Source organism: Episyrphus balteatus, chromosome 1 (assembly GCF_945859705.1).
Source record: "Episyrphus balteatus chromosome 1, idEpiBalt1.1, whole genome shotgun sequence".
In the NCBI taxonomy this organism is placed as follows: domain Eukaryota; kingdom Metazoa; phylum Arthropoda; class Insecta; order Diptera; family Syrphidae; genus Episyrphus; species Episyrphus balteatus.
Genome location: NC_079134.1, coordinates 159999084 through 160021035, shown reverse-complemented (window position 1 = coordinate 160021035; position 21952 = coordinate 159999084). Strand labels below are relative to the sequence as shown.

The 21952-nt window shown below is 32.8% G+C and overlaps 1 protein-coding gene across 2 annotated transcripts; it reads right to left on the bottom strand.

Annotated features, from left to right (window-relative positions):
• Nucleotides 1–402: 402 nt before the first annotated feature.
• On the bottom strand, nt 403–20660 carry LOC129919385 (dnaJ homolog subfamily C member 13-like). Of its 2 annotated transcripts, none has more exons than XM_056000246.1 (29): nt 19807–20660; nt 19594–19734; nt 16782–16926; nt 13669–13870; nt 13472–13604; nt 13036–13407; nt 12792–12970; nt 12528–12735; nt 12061–12471; nt 11844–11993; nt 11593–11784; nt 11410–11529; nt 11249–11337; nt 8964–9132; nt 8621–8896; nt 8209–8565; nt 7451–8140; nt 7255–7390; nt 6819–7195; nt 6116–6760; nt 5872–6047; nt 3034–3526; nt 2649–2972; nt 2420–2589; nt 2156–2363; nt 1921–2088; nt 1732–1854; nt 779–1037; nt 403–715 (listed from the first exon to the last, which is right to left on the bottom strand). In XM_056000246.1, exons 1-29 carry the CDS (start codon nt 19996–19998, stop codon nt 603–605), a joined length of 7218 nt encoding a protein of 2405 aa, XP_055856221.1. In that variant the 5' UTR covers nt 19999–20660; the 3' UTR covers nt 403–602. The 2 variants fall into 2 exon arrangements, with proteins under 2 accessions (XP_055856221.1, XP_055856229.1); XM_056000254.1 differs by having other exon boundaries at nt 13669–13867.
• Between the last annotated feature and the right edge of the window lie 1292 nt (nt 20661–21952).

The following is a 21952-nucleotide window of genomic DNA, read 5'->3' as shown; positions in this document are numbered from 1 at the left end:
CGCTCATATAATAATTATGCATACAAATATAAAAATGATTTTATGTAGACAGATTTAATTATCATTTACATAGAAAAACAAAAATAATAATTAAATAAAAAAAAACTCACTGAATATATTTCTTTATAATTTTGTTAAAAAATTTAGTTTCAAAAATTTATTTAAATATTTCATTTTTTTTTTTTTTTGCATTAATAACTTTAATTACTCATATTATATACAAATATAAAAAGCGCAATGAAAAAATCCATGATTGTGTATTTATTTACTTTTTTGTTTTTTTTTTTATTTTGTATCATTTATCTTAGCAATAATGAAATTATATCTAAGAATATTTAAAAAAAGAAAAACTAAAAAATGATATAGGAAACTAATGGAAAAGAAAAAAAATTGCGTTAAATCTCTTTTTTTTTCATTTTGTGTTTATATATAAATACGAGTGGGATTTTTTTTTTTAATAAGTTCATCATAATCATAAATTTTTGTTTGTTTACCCTCATTTTATACGGACAATCGCTTAAATATCTAGAAACAAAACTATCAGATAAAAATTCTATATGTCTAACTATTCCAGTTTTTAACGGAACATATTTTTTTAAATATTATTCAGAAGGCCTTGCTGACGGATCATCGCGATCCATCGGTGGTGGTGATGTTAGAACTTCAACATTTTGTGTAGGTCCTTGCGTTAGGTACCCAGCTGTTGGATTTATTCCTATAAAAAAAAAATCATATTAACTTAAGAATTGGAATACAAGAATATGAATTTCAAATTTACCTGTCAGATAGCCTCTGACATTAGTATCAGTTATAAATAGATCATGACGTTGATCTTTGAACTCTGACCAGACAGGATGTTTTAGAAGAAGTTGTGTAACACGATCACCGTAATTTAAATTATGTGTCATCCCTTTTAGTGCAGCGACTATTTGAGCTTTGACAGTCGATGGATTGTCGATAAATTCTAAACGGCTTTCGAGTAGGGTTAGTAGGAAAGGAATCAAACTTACTTCCAATGATTGACTTATTAAGGAATCCTAAATTTAAAGAAATCATTAAATACTGTTTTTGAGAGCAAAACAATTGGGCACGTTCAGAAATCATTAGGGACTAAATATCACTGGTCGACAAAATTGAACTTTTTTTAATACAAATAAAAGTATACTTTTCTGAAGGTTTTTTAAGTGCTGAACTCGAATATGAGGTCGCAAAAATATGATTGGCGTCCGTTTTTGAAAAATGTTATAAAATGCCAAAAACGTAATTTTGGCCGTTTTCGAGGCTATAATTTTACGTGAGGTAATTCATTACAATTAAATTTGTAACGGTGCCGGAACATATTTTCTTCTTCCAAAAACTGTTTAAGTCTAAGTTAATAAGCCAAAAACAAACTTAATCTAAAGTTTAAGTCATTGGTCAACAAGATTTTTGCTACAACAACTAAAATATATTTTTCTAAAGGTTTGAGGGTTGTTGAACTAGAATCCAAAATCTGAAATATTCTATTAGCCTTCGTTTTTGAAATATTACCGTTTGAAAAAAAAACCTTTATTTGAATTTTATAAAGGTAATATTTCGAGTTAGGCAGAGTGCCTAAATTTCCAGTCCACTTTCCAATAAAGTTACATAAATTGTAAGGATTTTTTTTACAACTAACCAATCAGAAACGCGAAACTTTACTAAATATTTAGTCCCCAAGTTTTTTGAACCTACCCAACTTTTTATATTTACATGTTGATACTTGAAAAGGCGACTTAAAGTCTCGCATGCCTTTTCAATGCAATCCCTGTGGTATTCCATGCACTTTTTAAGTGGCAGTATACATTCCGTTTGAGAAACTGCACTCACACAGAACTGTTGAAATTCAAATTTATAAATAAAAAAAAAAAAAAACCATATGAATCAATCAAAGCTTATTACCTCTGATAATGAAAGTTGATGCAATACTGATAACGTATTTTTTGGTTGAACGGTTAGCAAATTAAACAGTTTTGGTATATGGCCAAGAACTGGAATTTCATCTGCTAAATTGGGTTGAGATCGTAGGAGTTCAACAAGGGCGGTTGTTGAGAGATCAAGAACGTCTTTCTGTAAAAATAAAATTTTAAAAAAATAACCAAAAACCATAAGATTTTGAAATAAAAAGTAAACATACCTCTGAGGAGCTTTTACTTATTTGATCAACAACAAAATCTAATAAATCAGATAAAAATTGCTTTGGTTTGCGCAGTGTCCACGCAGGATTACTAACAAAAAGTCGCAAATAAACACCAGCCACAACAACTTCATTTGTAACAATGTCTTTAAGAATTTCTGGATCCTTCCAAAGAATCTTTGAATTGACTTTTTGAGATTTATAGAATCTAGGGAAAAGAAATTTAATTTCAAGACATTCAAGTTGTTAATTTTTAATCCTTACCCTCCACACATATCGCCGACAGCATCACAAACTCGACTCCGAGTTGTATCATTCCATATCAGTTCGGGATGTTCATGAATAGATTCGAACAATTGGACAGAAGTTTGTGGTGATTCGATCATTGCATCAACAAAAAGTGGCGGTAGGAATTTACATATTGTTATGCGAACCTTGAATATGAGAACATTAAAGATAATCTCTTTATTGGATAGAATTTAAATTATATTACCTTTGGTCCACTTAATCGATCAGCAGTCATTTTTGACATTATTTCAGCACAAAGTTCACGAATTTGTGGATTTCTTGAATTGCAGAACATATCAAGGAGGTAGATGACGGCGCCTTTATTTTGGGCTTCCTTAATCATTTCCTGTACATTCATAAGGCCAGAGAGAGTTTCAAGTACTTTAACTTGACTTGCACGTAGATCGGGATCACGAAGTGCCACTAAGAAATTGCCTAGAATTTCACAAGCAGCAATCTCACTTACACATTCTTTGTTGCGTGAGACTAAAGCGACAACCTCTAGAGCAACTGTCTTCACCAAAGTGTTCTAGAAAACCCAAATAAGACCATTAAATATAAAATTTAACAACAATTCCACTTTAACTCACATCACTAAAGATATTATTAGCCAAAAATCCAAAAATCATATCAAAATGACCAATACACTGGATATCTACTTCGGCATTGGTTTTTATCACAGATATTAGTGCTCGCAAAACCATTATTGTATGTGCTTCGATATTTTTATCCTCTTCGAAATTATATTTGTACTTGGTTTGCGCTTGTTCATCGATGGTATTGGTTTCGATCTTTTTGCGATGTTTTGATCGATTGTATGCGTTGAGGACATCATCGATGGTTGTGCCTTTTTTTTCTTGTTGCAGTTGGGGATGGTTGGGGGCAAGAGTTGGTTGAAGAATGCCATCGAGAGTGTGGGTTATTACTTGGGGATTATGTTTGGTTTTAATGGCATTCAGGAATTTAAATGTTTGCTTTAGGTATTCCAGAAGATCAATGATGAAGGATTTTGGATTGATAATAGGATAAGTTGGCATTTCATTGTAGATTCGAATGAAGACACCACCAATTTGAAGCTCGTTTCTATAAGACAAAAATGATAAATAAAATATTGCTTCGTTATAAATGCAAGGACTATATCAAGGGAAAAAAAGATAGGTTAAAGCTTCTTTCTGTTATCTCAAATAAAAAGATAAATAAAACACGAGATAGCCTGTCTAACACATTAGAAATGGGAAACCAGAATAGAATACGTACAGAATTTTAAGATTTATTTATGAAAACTTAAAGAACTGATTTATTTAAATATAAAATGCTCCAGGAAAAAAGGGGAACTGATAGATTCTGTGTTGATATTGAATGTACGAAAAACAAACCATTGATTGTTTAAGCCAGCGTCAGGTAGTTTATGTTCATTGCTTTGCATGTTACGTCTTGTATGGTTGATATTGTGATTGTCAGATGAATTTGAAGTGGAGTCAGGCAGGGCTGAATTCTGTCACCAATTTGGTTTTTTGGTGACGGAGGAATTGGATGGACCCTAACAATTTTTCCGATATCTACATTACGCGGACGAGATCAAGGACCTCCGCCAAATGTTATCAAAGGGCTAAATATCGATACGGGAAAAACGGAGATGATCAGTTTCGGTACTCAAACATCCCCTCACATAAATATATATCAATAGCCGAAACTAGAGAAACTAGAGTTTCCAATATTTTCTCTAGTAAAGTCGTTTACGCAAGGCAAAACCTGCGTTCGGGATGTTGTACAGTATTTTGAGGAATAACTCTCTCAGACAAAATCCCAAGCTGCCCTTTAATGAACAACGACGATTAAAAAGAAGCTGTATAAATTTCTAGGGTTTCTGGAAATATTAAGATTTGTACCAACATAGGCGATTCAGCTAACATTTAAAAAATTTAACTAAGACTCTATAACGGACAACTTTTTTGTATCTGAAATAATGTGAAAAATTGTTGTTCAAAAAAGGAGAAACTATGATGAAGCATCCAATTATAGAGAGTAATTTATTTCCTTACCATGCGTGCTAATCTTCGATTTCAAGAAGAAAAAATTAAATACTGAGGAACATGAAAACTATCATTATTCAAAACTACCAACTCGTACATCAGAATAAAGAAATTTTTTGTGCATCGTTGACTTTCGAGGTGCTTAATACTGTATCATTCAATGAAAAAACTTTTCACAATTTAAATTTAATTGTGATAAATTTATCATTTCAGTTTCTCATAGAACCAGAATAGGGGCTCTAAAAGCTATGTACGAGTCAATTGTGAAGTTAAACAATAAACTTTTTAAAAGCTTTAGGCCCAAAAAATACAGCAAAAGTATGAGAACGCCTTCTATGAAGAATTTCATAATGAAATATGTCTCCAACAAGTGTGTATACTGAAAACTTTGTTAGTAATACGCAGTTTTAGAGATTAGGATTTTGAGACAAATTAAATTAAAGCACTAACACTGGCTTTAAAAAAACAAATACATATGATTGCGGATTTCAAAGAGTAATAGAAAATTTAGCAAAAGTTTCTTTTTTATATTCAAAATTAAAGAGTGAAAGAGAAATCCTATCCGAAGGTAATGTTCATATTATTTTCTTTTTAAGATTAAAACGAAAGGAGAAATTCGGAAAATGGTCAAAAAACTTTTAATTGGATTTTGAAAATAGTTACTTCGAGAAAATCCAAAAGATTCTGGACAATAGAGTCTAATGCAAATGTTGCCTGGATGAAAAAAAACAAGTCCAAACTACTAAGCAGAGATTCATTTTTTTCATGGCAGTGAGTGTTTGTCAATTCCAAGAAAGCAAAAGTACCTCCGAAAAAAATCTCTTAGTCCATCCCAGTAACCACGGCAACATTATGTTCCCGTTTTATTATGAAAATTCAAATTTATTGGGATAAAACTAATGCAACTGTTTATAATAGATGTGATTTTTTTTTTTTTAATTGCTATCCGTAATACTACAGACAATATAAGAACAAAAAGCAGCTTACAAGAGCTCTTTCTTTTAATTCACGATGAGACATCTCAAGATGTAATATGTTTTTGAAACTTGAAGAGAAAAATTATGAGGAAAAGAGAACGTGCACTACTTAATAATGAAAAAAGGCAGGTCGATCACAAACGACAAGGTTGGGACGACGATAATTCTAAATCTGTTGACGCAGATAGTGGCGAAAAAGATAATTTTCTGGTGATGCAATAAAATCAGATAATGAGGACAGGACCAATATTGAAAATTAAAATGGCTTACTTAGCTCCCAGCTATAGCGTTAAATAAACTTCTTAAATAAAACTGTTCCATGGCAACAGTTTTTTTAACTCTTATCGATCAAATTTAAGGATATATAAAAAAAAGTTTTAAAAACAAATTTTTTAAACTAACAAAATAAAAGACTTACTTGTGAGCATCAAATTCAAATTCTTTTGCTACATCATGCACCACTGCAATATCCTCATAAGTTTCCTTAGTAGAATGTGTGCGCTGTTGTTCTAAAAAGTCCATAAGTTGCGCTCGAGTTCCATTGTCCCATATCAAATATGGGTTTCTTGTATTTGATGTTAGTATTTTCAAAACCTACAAAGAACAAAAAGAAAGTTAAAAAGAGAAAACAACTATAATTAAAATGTTTAAAAAAAACCTACATCACTTGCTCTCTCTTTAGCCAATTTATTGGCAATATAAGCCGTCAGTAGCCTATCGAGTATTTGTTTAACTATAACATTCTTCGCCTCACTATTTATCACATATTTCTGTTTATTAACAACATTCTCTTTTTCTCTTTCAATCGGTGAGCCAGCATCGTTTTCATGCAAAGATTTCTTATCAATTGAATCTTGTTTCGCAATTGCTGACGATGACGTACTTGGGTCATTTAGAGTCAATTGCTTAGAGGCAATCACATTATGAGCATTTTGTGTGTACGATGACGATGGTGATGATGCTTTTGATGTAGTTGCGACCACTGTTGATGTTGATGTGGTCGTCGTCGCTGTCGGCGGAGGTGGTGTCGATTGCTGTTCAGTACTATTTTGCTTCCTAGGTTCAATAGCATCTAGGCCATAGCCAGCTAAAGCTATACATGCCAATACAGCCATTTTGGCCAAATTATTTGCAACTTGTTGTTGATTTGTTTTATCACTAGCTTCAACACCACTCTCATCAAGAGTGTAATCGTATTCAAAGCAGAATAGAAGCAATGACCATAGAACACCATTGCGCACCAAATTGCACTGCAATTCATAATTATTTGCTGCTAAATTTGTCACAAGACTAACAGACAGTGTGTGCTGGAAATACATCAAATTACAATCACAGGTTTTTTCTAAGCCACTCTGGAAAACTTACTTTGAAATACACAACTCGACAGACATCCGACAAAAGCTGGGGTAGTGTAATGATCTTTTGCTTACAATTCTCAAACTTGCATGCAACCTCAAAACACTTGGTCACATTCGAAATGACTTGATAATGAAGTGATTCTGGTTTCGAATCAACACCCATTATGGACACACAACGTGTGTAAGCTTCAAGAAGTGCCTCGATACCTTCTTCACGACGCAATTCTTCGGCATTCAAAGCAGAGCAATGAACTGTATGATAGCAGAGTTCTGATGAAGCTGTTAGCAATTCGCATTCCTTCGAGAATAACTGATCATCCTTGGTTTCTAGACGGATTGTCTTGATTAGTTGGGGATAGCCAGCATACTTGTAAGGTCTCAGCACTGAAAGAGTTCAAAATTATTTAAAAAAGGTTTTTATTTGACACTAGAAGGGACCTTACCATCTGGGTATCTATCAAAAAGTATACTCTGAGTTCTCAGAATTAGCACAATATTCTTGGGATCTGGCCCACCACTACTCAATACTGAACGAGAGCATAAGAATTCATAAGCTTGATTGACTTTTTCAAAGATTTCCTGAAATTTAAAACAAAATTAGTTCCAAACTTTAAGATTAAAGTAAACAAAAAACCCTACTCTTCCATTGGGATTCTTATCCGGATGATACATCTGAGCCAAGCGGTAATAGCTCTTTCTAATCAAAGACTCGTCTGGTCTAGCATTCTTTGTCACATCAATTCCCAAATCGGCATAAGCCTGTTGAATTGTCATTTGTGGTGGTTTCTTTTCCACTTCCTTCCGCCATGCATCTAACGTATGCTTCAACAATTGCACTGGGTCTGAAATTGGCCAATTAGGGAACTTTTGTATGTCACATAAATGTCTTAAATAGTAAATATGACAAAAGAGTTCATTCTCTAGCTGGGGATAGCTTATAACTGGGATTGCTAAGTAAGGATATCTAGCCATTGTGTGGCCTCTTAGTCGAGGTGTAAAGTCTGCAATGTGTGCCGAGATTTTTTCAATTAACAAACGTCGCATTTCTGAGCTCCAAATTACTTCGGGTGTATCGAATTCACCGAGGAATATTTCAGCAAACTTTTCAGCGCTATAGTTTTCCAGGAAACAGACCATTGCTTCGGGAAGAAGCTGACCAAGAATGCTGCGGTGCATTATTCCAGATTGTGAAGTCTCTTCACTTCGGAAGCCTTGTTTCATGTGAGTCATTTTAAGGAACTTGGTTATGGGAAGAATATTGCTTCCAGTGTACATCAACATAAAGTAAAATACACCAGTTAGATAGACCTTTGGCATCTCTGGGTTGTCCTAAATAAAAAAGAAAGAAAACTTGGCATTACAACGTTCTCCACAAAAAAAAATGGTTTTTCTCTTACTTCCATAATTTGACAAAGTAAAGTAGCAACTCTCTCCAGAAGTCCAGGATCATGAGTCAAACAAACCTGCACTATGTGCGGTAAACATATAAATTCAGATAGTTTCCTCGATAGTTTAGGACCAGGAATAAGAACAGCAGCTCCATTTTGTGTTCGACTTGGGAAGAAACTAGTACATTTGATTAAGACATCAAGTACAGTTGAGGCCAATTCGGTTTCGTTAAGGATTGGACTTCCTTTAGCGATAAGGCACCATTTGAGTTGAGGAATTTGTTGAAGTGAACGCCATCCATCCATACCAATAGCCCAACAACGGGTTTTTGGTGTAATTCCACCTTTAATCCAGAGTTCTTTCAACTAAAATACAAAAGTTAATAACTTTCTTTTACATGAGAGGACTCTGAAGACTCACTTCTGAATATGTGATTGGCCCTTGACGTTCAGGTTTCATGCCATCTTTTTCAATATTATAATACCAATCTTTTTCTTCATACGCATGCATATTGGGACCAGCCTCAATGACATTGGTTTTTGTATTAGGTTGGGCTCGTCCTTTGTGCAGATGAGCCAAAGTTATTAAATCGACAAGGCATTGCACATGGTCAACAAGTGCACGACAATTTGATTTTTCCAATACCAAACATGATACTAAGCCGATGAGAGCGTCCCGTAAGGATGGTGATAAACACTATTTCAAAAAATCAAAGTTAAGTTTTAAAATTTCTAATAAGTAGTTTGTTTAGAGAAAAACTTACCCTGTCAATGAGTTGCAAAATGTATGTCATGTCACTGAATTTTCCAATTTCTTGGTGATAACGTTTGTACACTTTAGCCAATGCCTGTAGTGATGTTACTGTTAACTGATCATCATTGACGCGATTACGACACAGAACTCGACGATAGAGAGCATTGAATAATTCCACTCTGAAATTAAAAAAAAAAAATAGTTTGAGTATTTTTCGATCGCTTTTAAATAATGTATTCTTGAGAGCTATGAAGAAAAAAAAGAAAACCCCATAACACTGGTGCAAAATAGGGCTTCAAAATACGAAGTATATCCAAACAAATGGAACCTCAATAAATACTATCTGCCCTAAAAAAATTCCACTCCCGATTGAACCTATGCTCGATTGGTCCGAATTGACTACATTTTACTTGCTGGCACCACTGTCTATTTATAAGTCTAACTGAACCTTCTCATTGTAGGTTCAAGTCTAGAAAACTAACTTGCAAACTTGATCCACTAGGAAAAGATTGGCTTAAATTATAAAAATGCTAGCAAATTTTCTTACCGTGGTATTAGGAGTAGCGAAAATTCACTAATATAATCGTTCGCAGTTAAACGAGCCTTCGATTCACCTACATAATGAGAACCCAAACATTCTCACTGGAGAAGAACATTGTAAATAAATTGGTAAAAATGGCGGTTTCCGGATCACCTTGCTGAAAAATTAAACCACGGAAATTTGGCTTAGTTTTGATTCCGAAATCAGCGTAAAAGTTCATCATCAACGGGATTACAATTTCCACGCCTATTGATAGGTATAATTTCGAGGTAGTCATGAAATTTCTCTAATTGGACACTCTTGATTTTTTTTTCTTGAAAACTCAGTATTAATGATTTCATTGCGAGAAAATAATTTTTTGGATGAATTTAGGCATAGCATCAAATTAATTTCGTATTGGTTTTCTATAGACGATAAATTATGCAGGTTTGAATGATACGACCAACTAAATTTTTGTTGCATGCGACTTCTTCATTAAATTTCACACCTATAGAAGCTATCTGCTGATGGTAGTGACCTAGTCAGGCTTTTTTACTATAGGTTGTGAGTTGCTTACAGCAAAATTGGACTGAAAAAAGAAATACAAACTTAGCGCTCAGGAATGTTATCGGGAAAATTTATTAACGACAAAAACGGTTTGTAAACTTAAAAACTTAAACTGGCTTGCTAAGACGTGCTAAATAGTTGACTTGGGCACCCCAGAAAAGCAAGCAAAATTCCGCACTCAGATGAATGTTGAGAAGTTTCCCCGGCGTTGTACCCAGAAATTAACTTCATTGCCTACATGTTGATGTTTATATGTATTGTGTTCTCAACACATACACAGAGCTTTCATTTTTCGACGAATTCCTAGTACTATAATAAAAAGCGAAGATCGTGGAAGCCATTTTCATCATAGGGACAGAACAACAGCCAACTCGTTAAAAAAAAGCTTTCCAGTCAAATGTATCTTAAGGGTGTAACTGATATAGTAGGAAAAATCTTAACGCGATATGGTGTAAAATCCTTTTTTTTACCTACCAAAAAGGTGAAAAGATAAGTTATTTGCAATCAGCCAAAGATCAATTACTACTCCAAACACCCGGAGTATGCGGTACCACGCAGCTGTGGTTCATCATAAATGTGGAACAGACTCATTGCTACACGTCTGGAAAAGCACACCAGCCTTGTAAGCAAAAACAAACAAAGAGAAAAGTCTGCCATATGTGAGTAATCCAGATGAACGTGAAACTATTGAAATAAAACGACACCAACATTTCAATGGACGACAGTTTAAAGCTGTCTCGAACGTGGGATATCTTAATTAACTCCTCACAATCTATGCAATTGCCGTTTCATATCAACAAGTGAACAAACCGCAACTTGCAAAACCACAACAACAACAAAAATCCGACTCCCCGCTACAATCTGCATAGCCAAAATGGCATCTAACACATCGCTGGCAGTTTCCCGCTGATCAAGCTCATGAAGCGAAACGTTCGGGTGAGTACGGTAGTGAACTTAGTTATAAAAGTTTACATGAAGTAATCTGTCCACAAAATGCAATGAAAATATTTAATTGCATTTTAAAAGCAGATAACAACAAGTAAAACAATTTAAATTAATAATTTCTTTTCATATGTTAATCATTAAAAGAAACTATGTACATTATTATTGCAGTTTTTTAAGCAACGCCCCCAATAAATGAAGGCAAACGAATGTAATATAACTAATGATATCATATAACGTTTTGTTTTGAAAAGACAATTACTTACGGATCTTTAACAAGATTCTGTGGCCAATCGTCTTTTTCCAAAATTAATCGAATATAATAATCTCCAATTTGTATTTCATCTGCCAAACACTGAATGAAATAAAAAAAAATAAAAGAAATATTTTAGATTACATAAAATCAAATTGTATTACAAAAAAATACCTGATATTGAACTTCAAATTCTTGATAATTCCATGCAACAATCAAAGTTCCAGCTAAATCACGATCATTTATAAATTGTCTTAATTCATTCTCCAAACACATTCTCAGTTCTTCTCTTGTCTACAAATATCAAACCAAAAAGTATTTTTTGAAAGGCACATATTATGTGTTTATATTTCTTACCTTATGATTCCAAATTAAATTTGGTAAACTATGATCTCTAGCAAAATTATAAAAGAAATAAGGCAAATTAACAATAGAATCTCCAGTTTTCTTTTTCTGTCTACGATTACGCAACACAACTGGGCGATTTTTTAAAGCTTGTGCATGATTCTCTTGATGATCGAGCAGATTTAATCCCCAATGCTTAATACCCTGTGTATACAAAAACAATAATAAGAATATTTAAGGAATATACACGGTTTAGAACAAACCTCTAAATGCTTTCCAATCACATTTTTCTTAGTTTTATTGGAATGTTGAATTGCAAATTTGAGATTATCACGAAAATTTAATTTATCTTCTTCAACATCAGTCTGTGGAACTGCATCTTCACTTTCAAGAAACATTAATAAACCAGCAGGCTAGAGAGAAGAGAAGAAATCATCATCATTAAGCGAGTAAATTTCAAAGAAATGGGCTTAGACTTACAAATACTCTCTTAAACAACTCCATTGCCTCATCATTATCAGTTATCCACAATCCAATTAGATGACGAGACAACTGTCGATGAGTAGCCAAGGTGGGATCATTAGATGGTGTATACAAAGCCACCAATAAGTGACGACACAATGCTGCCTCATCCAAGGCAAGAGTTTGCATTTGCTTGGCAACTGGTACTTCTCCTTCCTCGATGATGGCACGCAATACCAATCCAGCTCCTTTGACAATTGCCAAAGATGGATGTTGGAATAGTTTGTATAAATACCTTCCCCGTTCGGCAACCAACTCTAGAAGCATATCAAACTGTTTGCCATCAGTTGTTTCGCTGTATGGTACGCACAAAGCAAAAGTAAGAAAATCCAACATCGCCGACAAGACAAGAGCACCGCTTCCATGACTCTGAAAGAAAATCATTTTACCGAGGTTCTAAATAGAGAATTGATTTTTCTACTCACGACATGATTAGTCCACATATTTAATAAAGTCTCAAGAAAACCCTTAGACGAGAGAATCGATGATTTATTCATTTGTTCCTGCTTCAAGTCATGATCAGCATTCATTGAATGCATCAGTGAGTTTATCATATCGATGGCTGAATAAGTGACAGCCAAGTCCTTGCGACGCAATGATGCCACAATTTTTGTGCCAATTATTTCTCGGAAGCTTCAATTAAACTTAAATAAAATTTAAATTCGATAATTTTTTTAAATTAAAACTACCCCGCAAGGTTTGTGAATGCAGCATAACCAACTTTGCTTGCCAGAAGTCTTGTCAAAGCATGGAATATAGCTTCTAATTCCAAATTCGTTAGTTGAGCTGTTGGATTGTCTAATTCTTTTTGTGCTAAAGCCTGCAAAGCACTTAGAATCAGTTTCTCCTTGTTTTCTGCAAATAAACTCTGAAGTTGAAACTTTGGTTAGAGAGTCAGATTTATCCAATCAAAATCATTTATCAAAAACCTACGTCTTGTGTGACACTATACTTCAGACCACTATGAGGAATGTTGGCGTTGAATTTCTCCAAAATCTCATATCTACGTGAGGGATTTTGGAAATTATTTATCACTAAACGAAGGAGATTCGCTTCAGTCTCTTCATCTACACAACTATTGAGGGGAACAAAACGCTTGCCTCGCGGAGTGTTTGTAATACGAACGTGTACATCTTGATTACCACTCGAACGGACCGCATCCAATACTGTGGCTAGCAAGGAGTCTCTATCGTTTGTGATATATTTGCGGACAACGCCATTTTTATACTCGATACAGAATTGTTGAATATTGTCTTTGTCTCGGATTAGGGCGAATACATCAACAAGTGGTCGGAGGGTGCAGACCTGAGGAAATAAAACAAGACCATCAGCTTCACAAAATATGATAGGGAATTTTTTAGTAACTTACACTATAAGTCTGTGGATCACGTTCAAGTATTGTAGTCTCTGTTAAACATAAGATTCGTTTCACTGGTTCTGGATGGCGTGGAGTAACTTTTTGAACTGTAAATTCAGTCATTGATGTCTGGAATTGATCTCCACTAGAAGAAGACAGAAAAATCAATATCAGTTAAAAACTTTTTATCCAAGTTTTAAGTAGCTTACCTATATTTTCCAAATCTTTGTCGTTCAAATTGTTCCAAAGTTATTTGACTTTTTAATATTTTCGTATCGATACCCAAAAATTGTGCTGATCTTTGGGCAATATTTTGAACAATTTCATGATGATTTAAAGCTTTGAATAGATGTAAACGTGAAAAGCCACCATAGGCCATAACAATGCCGCCCTCATAGTCCTGTATGCCTGCTTAAAATTATTTTTCGAAAAACGAAAAGATAATACACCACGGATATTTAAGTTATAATAATCTAAGTTGGACATAACACAAATGCGGCAATTTTGAAACATGATTAACGATAATTTGGGTGATGAGTAGTAGTTTAGAAGTATAATTATCAAACTAACATTTTTCAAAAAGGGGTTTTGTAACAAACAATCACAAAAAAAAATTCAAAAAAGTCAAATTAATGACTTTTCATTGAACTAGTTTTTATAAAACACATCCTTTATAAAAGAAATTATAAAAGTGCTTGTGTGCACTTTTCAACTTAACTTATAAAATCCCCAACACTTTTTGGCTTATGAAAATTTGTGTTCTAATTCGAGAGATACAGAGATCCACAGCGACACAGAGATCTATAGGTTGCTGTTTTGAAGTCCCTGAACTATTGTTAGTTTTAAATAACAAATAAAATACGATCTCTTCTCGCTTGAAACAAGCCGGTACCATCCATATACGACTAGTTAAAAAATATGGATTTTTTTTGAAATTTGTTTTTGACTTCGTTTATTTCACTAAGCCCTGATTTTTCAATCATCAGTTAGACTATCAGAAGAATAAATGTCAGTATAAAAAAAACTTTTACTCCTAGGAATAAGCTCTATCTGAAGTTTATCTGACTATTGAAAAATTGGCCCTAATTGAGATATCTAAAATAATTATCTTCTATTCTCTAGGTGCATTTTAAACTGAAAATAATTATTTTGTTGTGCAACGAGTTGAAATCAATTAAATTTTTGGAAAATGTTAATTAAAATCTTCATCAAATTATGTCCAATCTTATTACCTTAATTATTTAAATGCAGTTTTGTATTTAAACTAAAAAAAAGCATGCAATGGCACCAGAGAAGATTTAAATACATTTTGCAGTTTAAGTTTCTCGTTCACAAAATATTTAGGTAGTAATTTAAAACCGTATAAAACTGATCGAAGAAGATGTAAATAAATGTTAATATTCATTGTTTAAATTGTTTTTTTATTTTACAATGATTCGAGTCAGATGAACGAAATTTTTTGAATTCTTTTATCTGACTCGATATTGTTTCTTTTGTTGTATGGTTGCGTCATGCATGCAGGTCAACGGTTAGCATAGCGAAGTGTTAAATTTTTTAATTGAATTTATTTGACTTTAATTTTTGTTCTTTCATTTTATTTTTGCTTGCTCTATAGTCAAGTTCCATTTCAAAAATATTACGATTATGGTTTTTCCACTGGTTTTCCCACTGCTTAAAAAGTTGGGCGGATTTTCTTCAAACTTGGTGCAGATGATTTTTGTAATAATTTTAAGTTTATTTTTTTCTTTTTATATCTCGCTTAGAACGTGTAGCTCCCATACAACATTTTCAAGGTATTGCAATTTTCTGGAAAACGGCACACTTTGCATACATGAAATTCAAAGTAATTCGAACAAAACTGCATTTTTAGTTTTTCTTAATAAAACTCAAACCCCAAATAAATGGTGTTTTCGTTAAAAAAAATGTGTCTCTTATACATATATACACTTCCCGTATGTCAACCATATGTATTTAAATTTTTTTATATAGACAGTTCTTATAATCCTCAAGTAAACTAATTTAAAATTGCTTATGATCTTATCGTGCATGTTATTTTTTATGACAACCAAAAACATAATTCAAAACAGAAATTTCCTTTGGAATTTCCGTAAATATAAGGCAGGATTTCATATTAAGTAATATCAATTCAGTAAACAAAGAGGATTTTTTTTTTACTTTGTTAGGGTACTTGGCATTGTTTTGCATGTTTGAAGGTAATTTTAACAACACAAAATATCTTTACTTAAATTTGAAAAAATACCGGAAAGTTCAAGTTTTAATGCTTTACAAGTTATGACGTGATCTAGAATAAAAAGTTCAGAGACATCATATGAAGCTATTTTAATTTTCTTTTAGTGCTTGATTCTATGTCTTTCTTTTTAACAGTTTTGGAGAAGAAGGGCGGCACACCCGCAATTTTTGAATTTGATTGATTTTTGTAACCCAAACTCGTTTTTTAATAACGAAATTGTTTGTTAAGGATATGACGGACGCAACGGAAGTTCTAAACTAAACCCTGTCTAGCTATACATATTTCCAAGCAAACATTAAAAATGGATTTATGTCATTGAATTGTGTTGTGAATTTAGAACAAATAAGTACTAATGACTGCCAAAAGTAGGTTAGGTTAAAGTGGCTGTGGAGCGAAGATTCGACTCACTTAGCCATAAATGGGTCCATTGTGATACCACAAAAGAGCTTCATATGAATAGGACTAGACTACTAGTATTTTCATTACGTAGCCTTTTTTACTGTCTTTCAAAAAACAGCCAAATTACGATTAACTTACGACACACGTTTACGATCAAACGTTAACGTTAATCGTAGTCGTGTGCCGTAATTCGATCCCTAAAATTGATACCATCTCTCGAATCAAAAAGTAAATATTTTGTTTTCAATACAAAAACAAACCACTAGATGCATTGAGATTAACCTAACGCAAAAACAAAATACAAAACCTCATATTATTTATCTTTGCAACAAATTAAATACAAAACCTATCAAAGCATACTTTGCGAGACCATGTATAACAAACAAAAACGATTAGTTTCCAACAAACCTAATCCAATTTGTAAGAATTCAAGAGATTACTAAAATGACTCATTCTAAAAAAAAATAACCTAAAAAAATATATAGAAGTTCTATCTTCTATTCCGTGCGTAGTTAGTTATACTTTCCCTTACTTCTTCTTCCTACTCATTCACCACTAATCTTAATCATTCTTAGTTTCCAAAAGAATTAAAAAAAAAAAAACAACAAACAAACATAAAAAAAAGCAACATGAGAAAATGAATCCTATAAACATCAACAAAACACTTTGTACCTATGATTCCCTCAATGTCTTTGTACATATAGCTTGCCAATACTTCATTGGTCGTTGGGTCCAATTGATCCAACGAACATGGCGTAACTTCCAACATTGCCGGCAAACTAATACCTGACCAATGATACTTGTATGCTTGGAATCTCTGCAACAGATGAAAAAATTGAATAAATAAATAATCAAAAATATAAATAATTTCTCTCTCTCTCCCCAAGTAGGTGTAGTCCAGTCAAATTAGCAAAAATAGCTTAAATAATTAGGTAAAAGCTGAAAATTCGTGGAGACCTAAATTAAGGCATATTATTGAACATAGTAAGAATCCTGACCTCTACCTCCAGGTCCGGATCGGCAATATTGACAAAAAGGAGGCGTCAAGCCAGTTTTTGAAGTTTTACTTCTTTTGCGGTATTGGGGTAAGAACATTGACTTTTTGAAATGTCAAAGGGATTAGCAAGTTTTTTGTGATTGCAAAATTGTACTTGTAAACTACAATATTAAATTTGTGAAAAAATCCATTTTCTGTTTCACCGAAACTTGTATTTTACAAGTAACAAATTTGTGAGCTTTCAAGTTTCTTGTGGGGTTCTGTTTCACCAAACAAAAAAAATTACAAGTTTCTATTTATTTGTGAAAATTTTCTACAAGAGTCAAGACGTATGTCATTTTTGATACAAATTTGTAAAAACTGTATTTAGAGTGATTAGTGTGTTTAAAATGGCCCTACGCCGAAGGCCCTAATTCACAGCTGTTCTGATTTCCGTTTGAATTCTATTTTCTCCCGTTTTCAAATTTTAGCTGTTCTAAATTCCGTATTCGAACATATTTTGTCGAATTCATAGGTGTTTCGAAAAACGAACGGGCCTGCTACAATCCTACAATTGTTTGCCATTTTCATTACGGGTAGCAAAGTCGAATGAAAATCAGAACAACCGTTTTCAATCCGTACGGATTCAATTTTCGTTTCCGTTTTCAAGCTCGAACGAATATAAGAACAGCGAGTGATTATTATATTTAGAAAGGCTGTATGTATATGTGAAAAAAATGCATTTGAAATTTTAAAAAAATTAACATTTATTGCAAATAAAAGTTTTTGCATTAAAAAAAATTATATGCGAATAAAAAATTTTCTGCATTGAATATTTTTTTTTTCTAATATTCGTCGAATTTCTTACAATTTTGACTATTTGGTCTTACATAAGATTGAAAAGTATAGTTGAAATAACTTATGTATGGACAAATTTTGCATTTTGCATTAATTTTTTTTTTTTCAGAAGGCTTATGAATGATTCCGGACTGCCAATCGAAAACGACATTAGTTATTTGACAATTTTTCGTTTAAAATAGAATTGCCACATAAGAGCTCCAGTTTGAAAAGTGGCAATCCTATTTGTTCAAATTCTACCAACTTATCTTTCATTTTAAACTAATATTAACATCTATTCTTATGAGTTAAGTAACTTGATGGTCACCGCTAAGACTATAACGAGTTTTACAAGTTTGTTAGAAAAACTTGTTGTTTACAAGAAAAAAATATACCTAATTGGTGAAACGGTAATTCTACAAACTTGTGGTTTTTAAAAGTTACTACTAACTTTTATTTTTCAGCAATCACAAATTTGTGAATTACTTATTTGTACTTTGTGAAACAGAATTCCATTGTACAAAGGAGACTGGGCATTTTGGCCCATTGGTGTAACACATTGAGACATACATCAAATAAAAGGTCTCGATGAGTGTTTTATTTTTTTATATGGGCAAAAGTCTGTATCTCGTGCAGGGAAAGTGCATTATCTAATAAAATTCAGAAAAGCATACATTTTGCCTAGATGCTCAATTGACTTGATTCAAAAACATTATAATAACGATGTTCTATTGGACTAATCCATCAACTGCTTTCATTTTCAAAAAAAAAATCCATTAATCTGTTTTTATGGATTTATGAAATGCAATAACAAAAAATGTTTGAGTAATTATATGATTTTCAGTACTTTGAAGTCGTGTGCGAAACTACCTTGTTTGGTTTTAAAATAATTTAAATATACAAAGGTTGTGACTAATTTTTCAAAAATGCAACTCAAACTATAAGTTTTATTACTAATAAAATGTTGGTAGGTATTATGAATTTAAACGGCATGGATTTAGTCTTTTCTTCACCTTTTTTTGTTCTAAAAACACAAACATGTAAAATAACCTTGAATACATTTTTGAACATAAAATGCACCACTGCACTTTCCCTGCACGAGATAGAGTCTTTTGTCCATACAAAGAAATAATACGCTCATTGAGATCTTTCATCTGATGTACATATGTCTCAATGTGTTACACTAATGAGTCACGTCCAAATGTGTTCTAAAAACCGAAAAATGCATTGGGTCATGGGTGAAAACACCGCTATTATAATGTTTTTGATTCAAGTTAATCGACCATCTAGTCGAAATGTATACTTTTCTGAATTTTATTACATACATTTTTGAACAAAAAATGCATCACTGCACTTTTGACCATATAAAAAAATAATACACTCATCAAGACCTTTCATTTGATGTATGTCACAATGTGTTACACCGATGGGCCACGTCCCATACAAAAGTGCCCAGTCTCCTTTGTACTTGTGATCTACAAGTTACAAATTTCTGCTTGTAACTTGTAGTTGGTGAAATAGGGCCCAGAACTTTTACTATGTTCAAAAGTATCCCTTAATTTATAGGTCTCCACCAATATTCACCGCTTACCTAATTAATTTGTCTGTTTGCTTTATTTTTAATCTAATTTGACTGGACTATAGTAGTAGTCGGGGAGAGAAGATGCTTACTTGAACATTTTTTGGCTTTTCAGCAAATTCCTTGTAATTTTTCAATATTGAACTCAAAATATCATTCCTATATTCTGATGATAGTTTAATTGTGTCAAGCTTTTTATCTTTCTTTATTGTCAACACAAATTCATTGGGTATCTAGAAAAACAACAAATAATAGCTTATCATAACTCTAACTGAAACAAAACAACAAACTAGATAAACACTTACACTTGATGCTTTATTGGGAACTGCAGCAACAATATCAGAATATGACCAACGATTGGTCAAATCAAACTTGTCCGGATTGTAAGTGGAGACACCAGCAGTTCCAATGGACAAAATACGTTTGTATTTGCCTTTCCACGAGTGTTTTGTTACCAAAAAACACTCCAAATCGATGTTGTCTTTCAATGGAACCATTTTGTTAGTTCCTGTACGGTTTTGCTAATCGCAAATTTTGTTGGCAACATAGAACTTGTCGACTCGATTAAATTGAATATACCACCACCCAAAAAAGAGACCCACGTTCGCTTTGCGTTCTTCTTCACACAAAAAAAAAGATCAAGACAAAATCAACAATCTGTGTCTTCGTTTTTTTCGTGTTGATAATGATAACCACACAGAAAATTGTGTGATTTCTTCACTTTATGATTAAACAAAAATATTTTCAAAAGAATTTATTGTTCAAAAATAATTGAAAGAGATGATTAATAGAGGCTCCCGAATGGCACCATCAATTTTTTTTTTTTTTTTGATGAGCGCTTCTTCTTTGTTGTTGCAAAAAATGAAAGAAATCTCCTCTGAAAAACGGTGAACAAGAAAAAAAAATACAACGAAATCAGAAAAAAAAGGGGAGGAAACGTCACGACTGAAAAAAATACCGAATTGAGGAGAACCGACAAGATTTTTTTTCAATTGATAAATTGACTATGTTTTTGGATAAAATTCAACAATGCAAATTGTTATTTACATTTAACAAATGTTATATTTGATGATTTTAATAAATTTATGTAAGAAATTTGATTATAATTTAATCTTATTGGATATTTTTTTGTCGTCCACTACACAGAAAATCATTTGAGAAAGTCACAACAAAAAAAAATTGCACTCATCAGAAGAAAAAAAAATGACATTTGGTGGGCATCAGAAAAAAAAAAAAATTGCGATGGTTTATAGTGATGAGTTGGATTTTGTTTTTGTTATCGAAGTAGATAAGAGCTATCGATAAAATGTATAGTGTTAAGGATCGGTACTACCCTGCAAACCAAACCTCAGTAGTTTAGGGGAAATTACAACCACCAACAAAGTCTATACTTTGTAGGTGTATGTGTTTCCTTATTTACCAAAATCTCTCCCCTCAAAGTATTGTAGTTTTGTTTCTCCTGAAAAAAATAAACTCTTTGGTAAATGGGAGGAAAAGAGCGCGATTTATGCAATGCACAAAGTTTTGTCTCTTTGGTAATGGCGGCGCGCCATTGATTTGACTTTTCGTGCATTTTATATTTTCTAGTGAAACCTTGATAGCCGCAGCAACATATTTGTTAAGAAAAAAAACATTTCTGTGCTCCATTTGATAGATAAATAGAACAATTTAACTTAAAAAAATAAATAATCTTCTCAGTGTTATTTGTGAAAACTATTTTCTAAAAAAAAACAATCTACCGCACAAATTCTTCAGCACGCCACATAAATACAAATACACAAGATACAAAAACTACCACCAAAGTGCAGACTGCAGAGTATTTTTTTCTTTTTCATTTTTCTCAACTGGCCAGGCCACGCAGTCGCGTGCCCAAGGATCTTTTTTTTATGTATTTTGTTTTTAAAAAAAACTATTTTGTGTTTTTCCAAAAAAATATTAAATAATAGTTGTTAAAAAGAATTGTTTGTTTGTTTTGAAGATTTTTTTATTTATTTTTTTATGGATTTTAGCAGTACGGATATAAACCCATGAAAGTGCTCCAAATAAGTACTTTAAAAGTACAAGTTTCAGAGCTTTTTCTTTAGGTAAAAAAGTACTGGAAAATGTACATCGGAACCACTTCCAGAAGTGCTTCGCTGATGCACTTTTGAAGTACATTTGTCTGTACTATTAATGGAGGGGAAATTTATTTCATCTTGCATGCAAGAAAGAGATAGCTGCTTCACGTATTCTTATATACAGAAAGTATATAACTGAGTTTTTTCCCGAGCTCCTATCTTTTTTCAGTGGAAAAGAAGTACTTCTTTTACGTACATATTTCACCGGTTTTTTCTGTAGTTCTGCGTTTGCTGGGTAACTACTATTAGAAAATTTTTAAAATGTCGAAGATTATTCTTTTTTTTATTATTGCTGGTAGGCCGTGGCTACACAAGTGCCGGGCTACACGGTGAT

Coding starts and splice junctions, on each gene's coding strand:
- LOC129919385 (XM_056000246.1), bottom strand. CDS start 19,998: ATGGTTCCATTGAAAGACAACATCGATTTGGAGTGTTTTTTGGTAACA. Junction 12,971..13,035: donor AGTATAGTGTCACACAAGAC/GTAGGTTTTTGA, acceptor TTTCAACTTCAG/AGTTTATTTGCAGAAAACAA. Junction 1,855..1,920: donor ATCAACTTTCATTATCAGAG/GTAATAAGCTTT, acceptor GAATTTCAACAG/TTCTGTGTGAGTGCAGTTTC.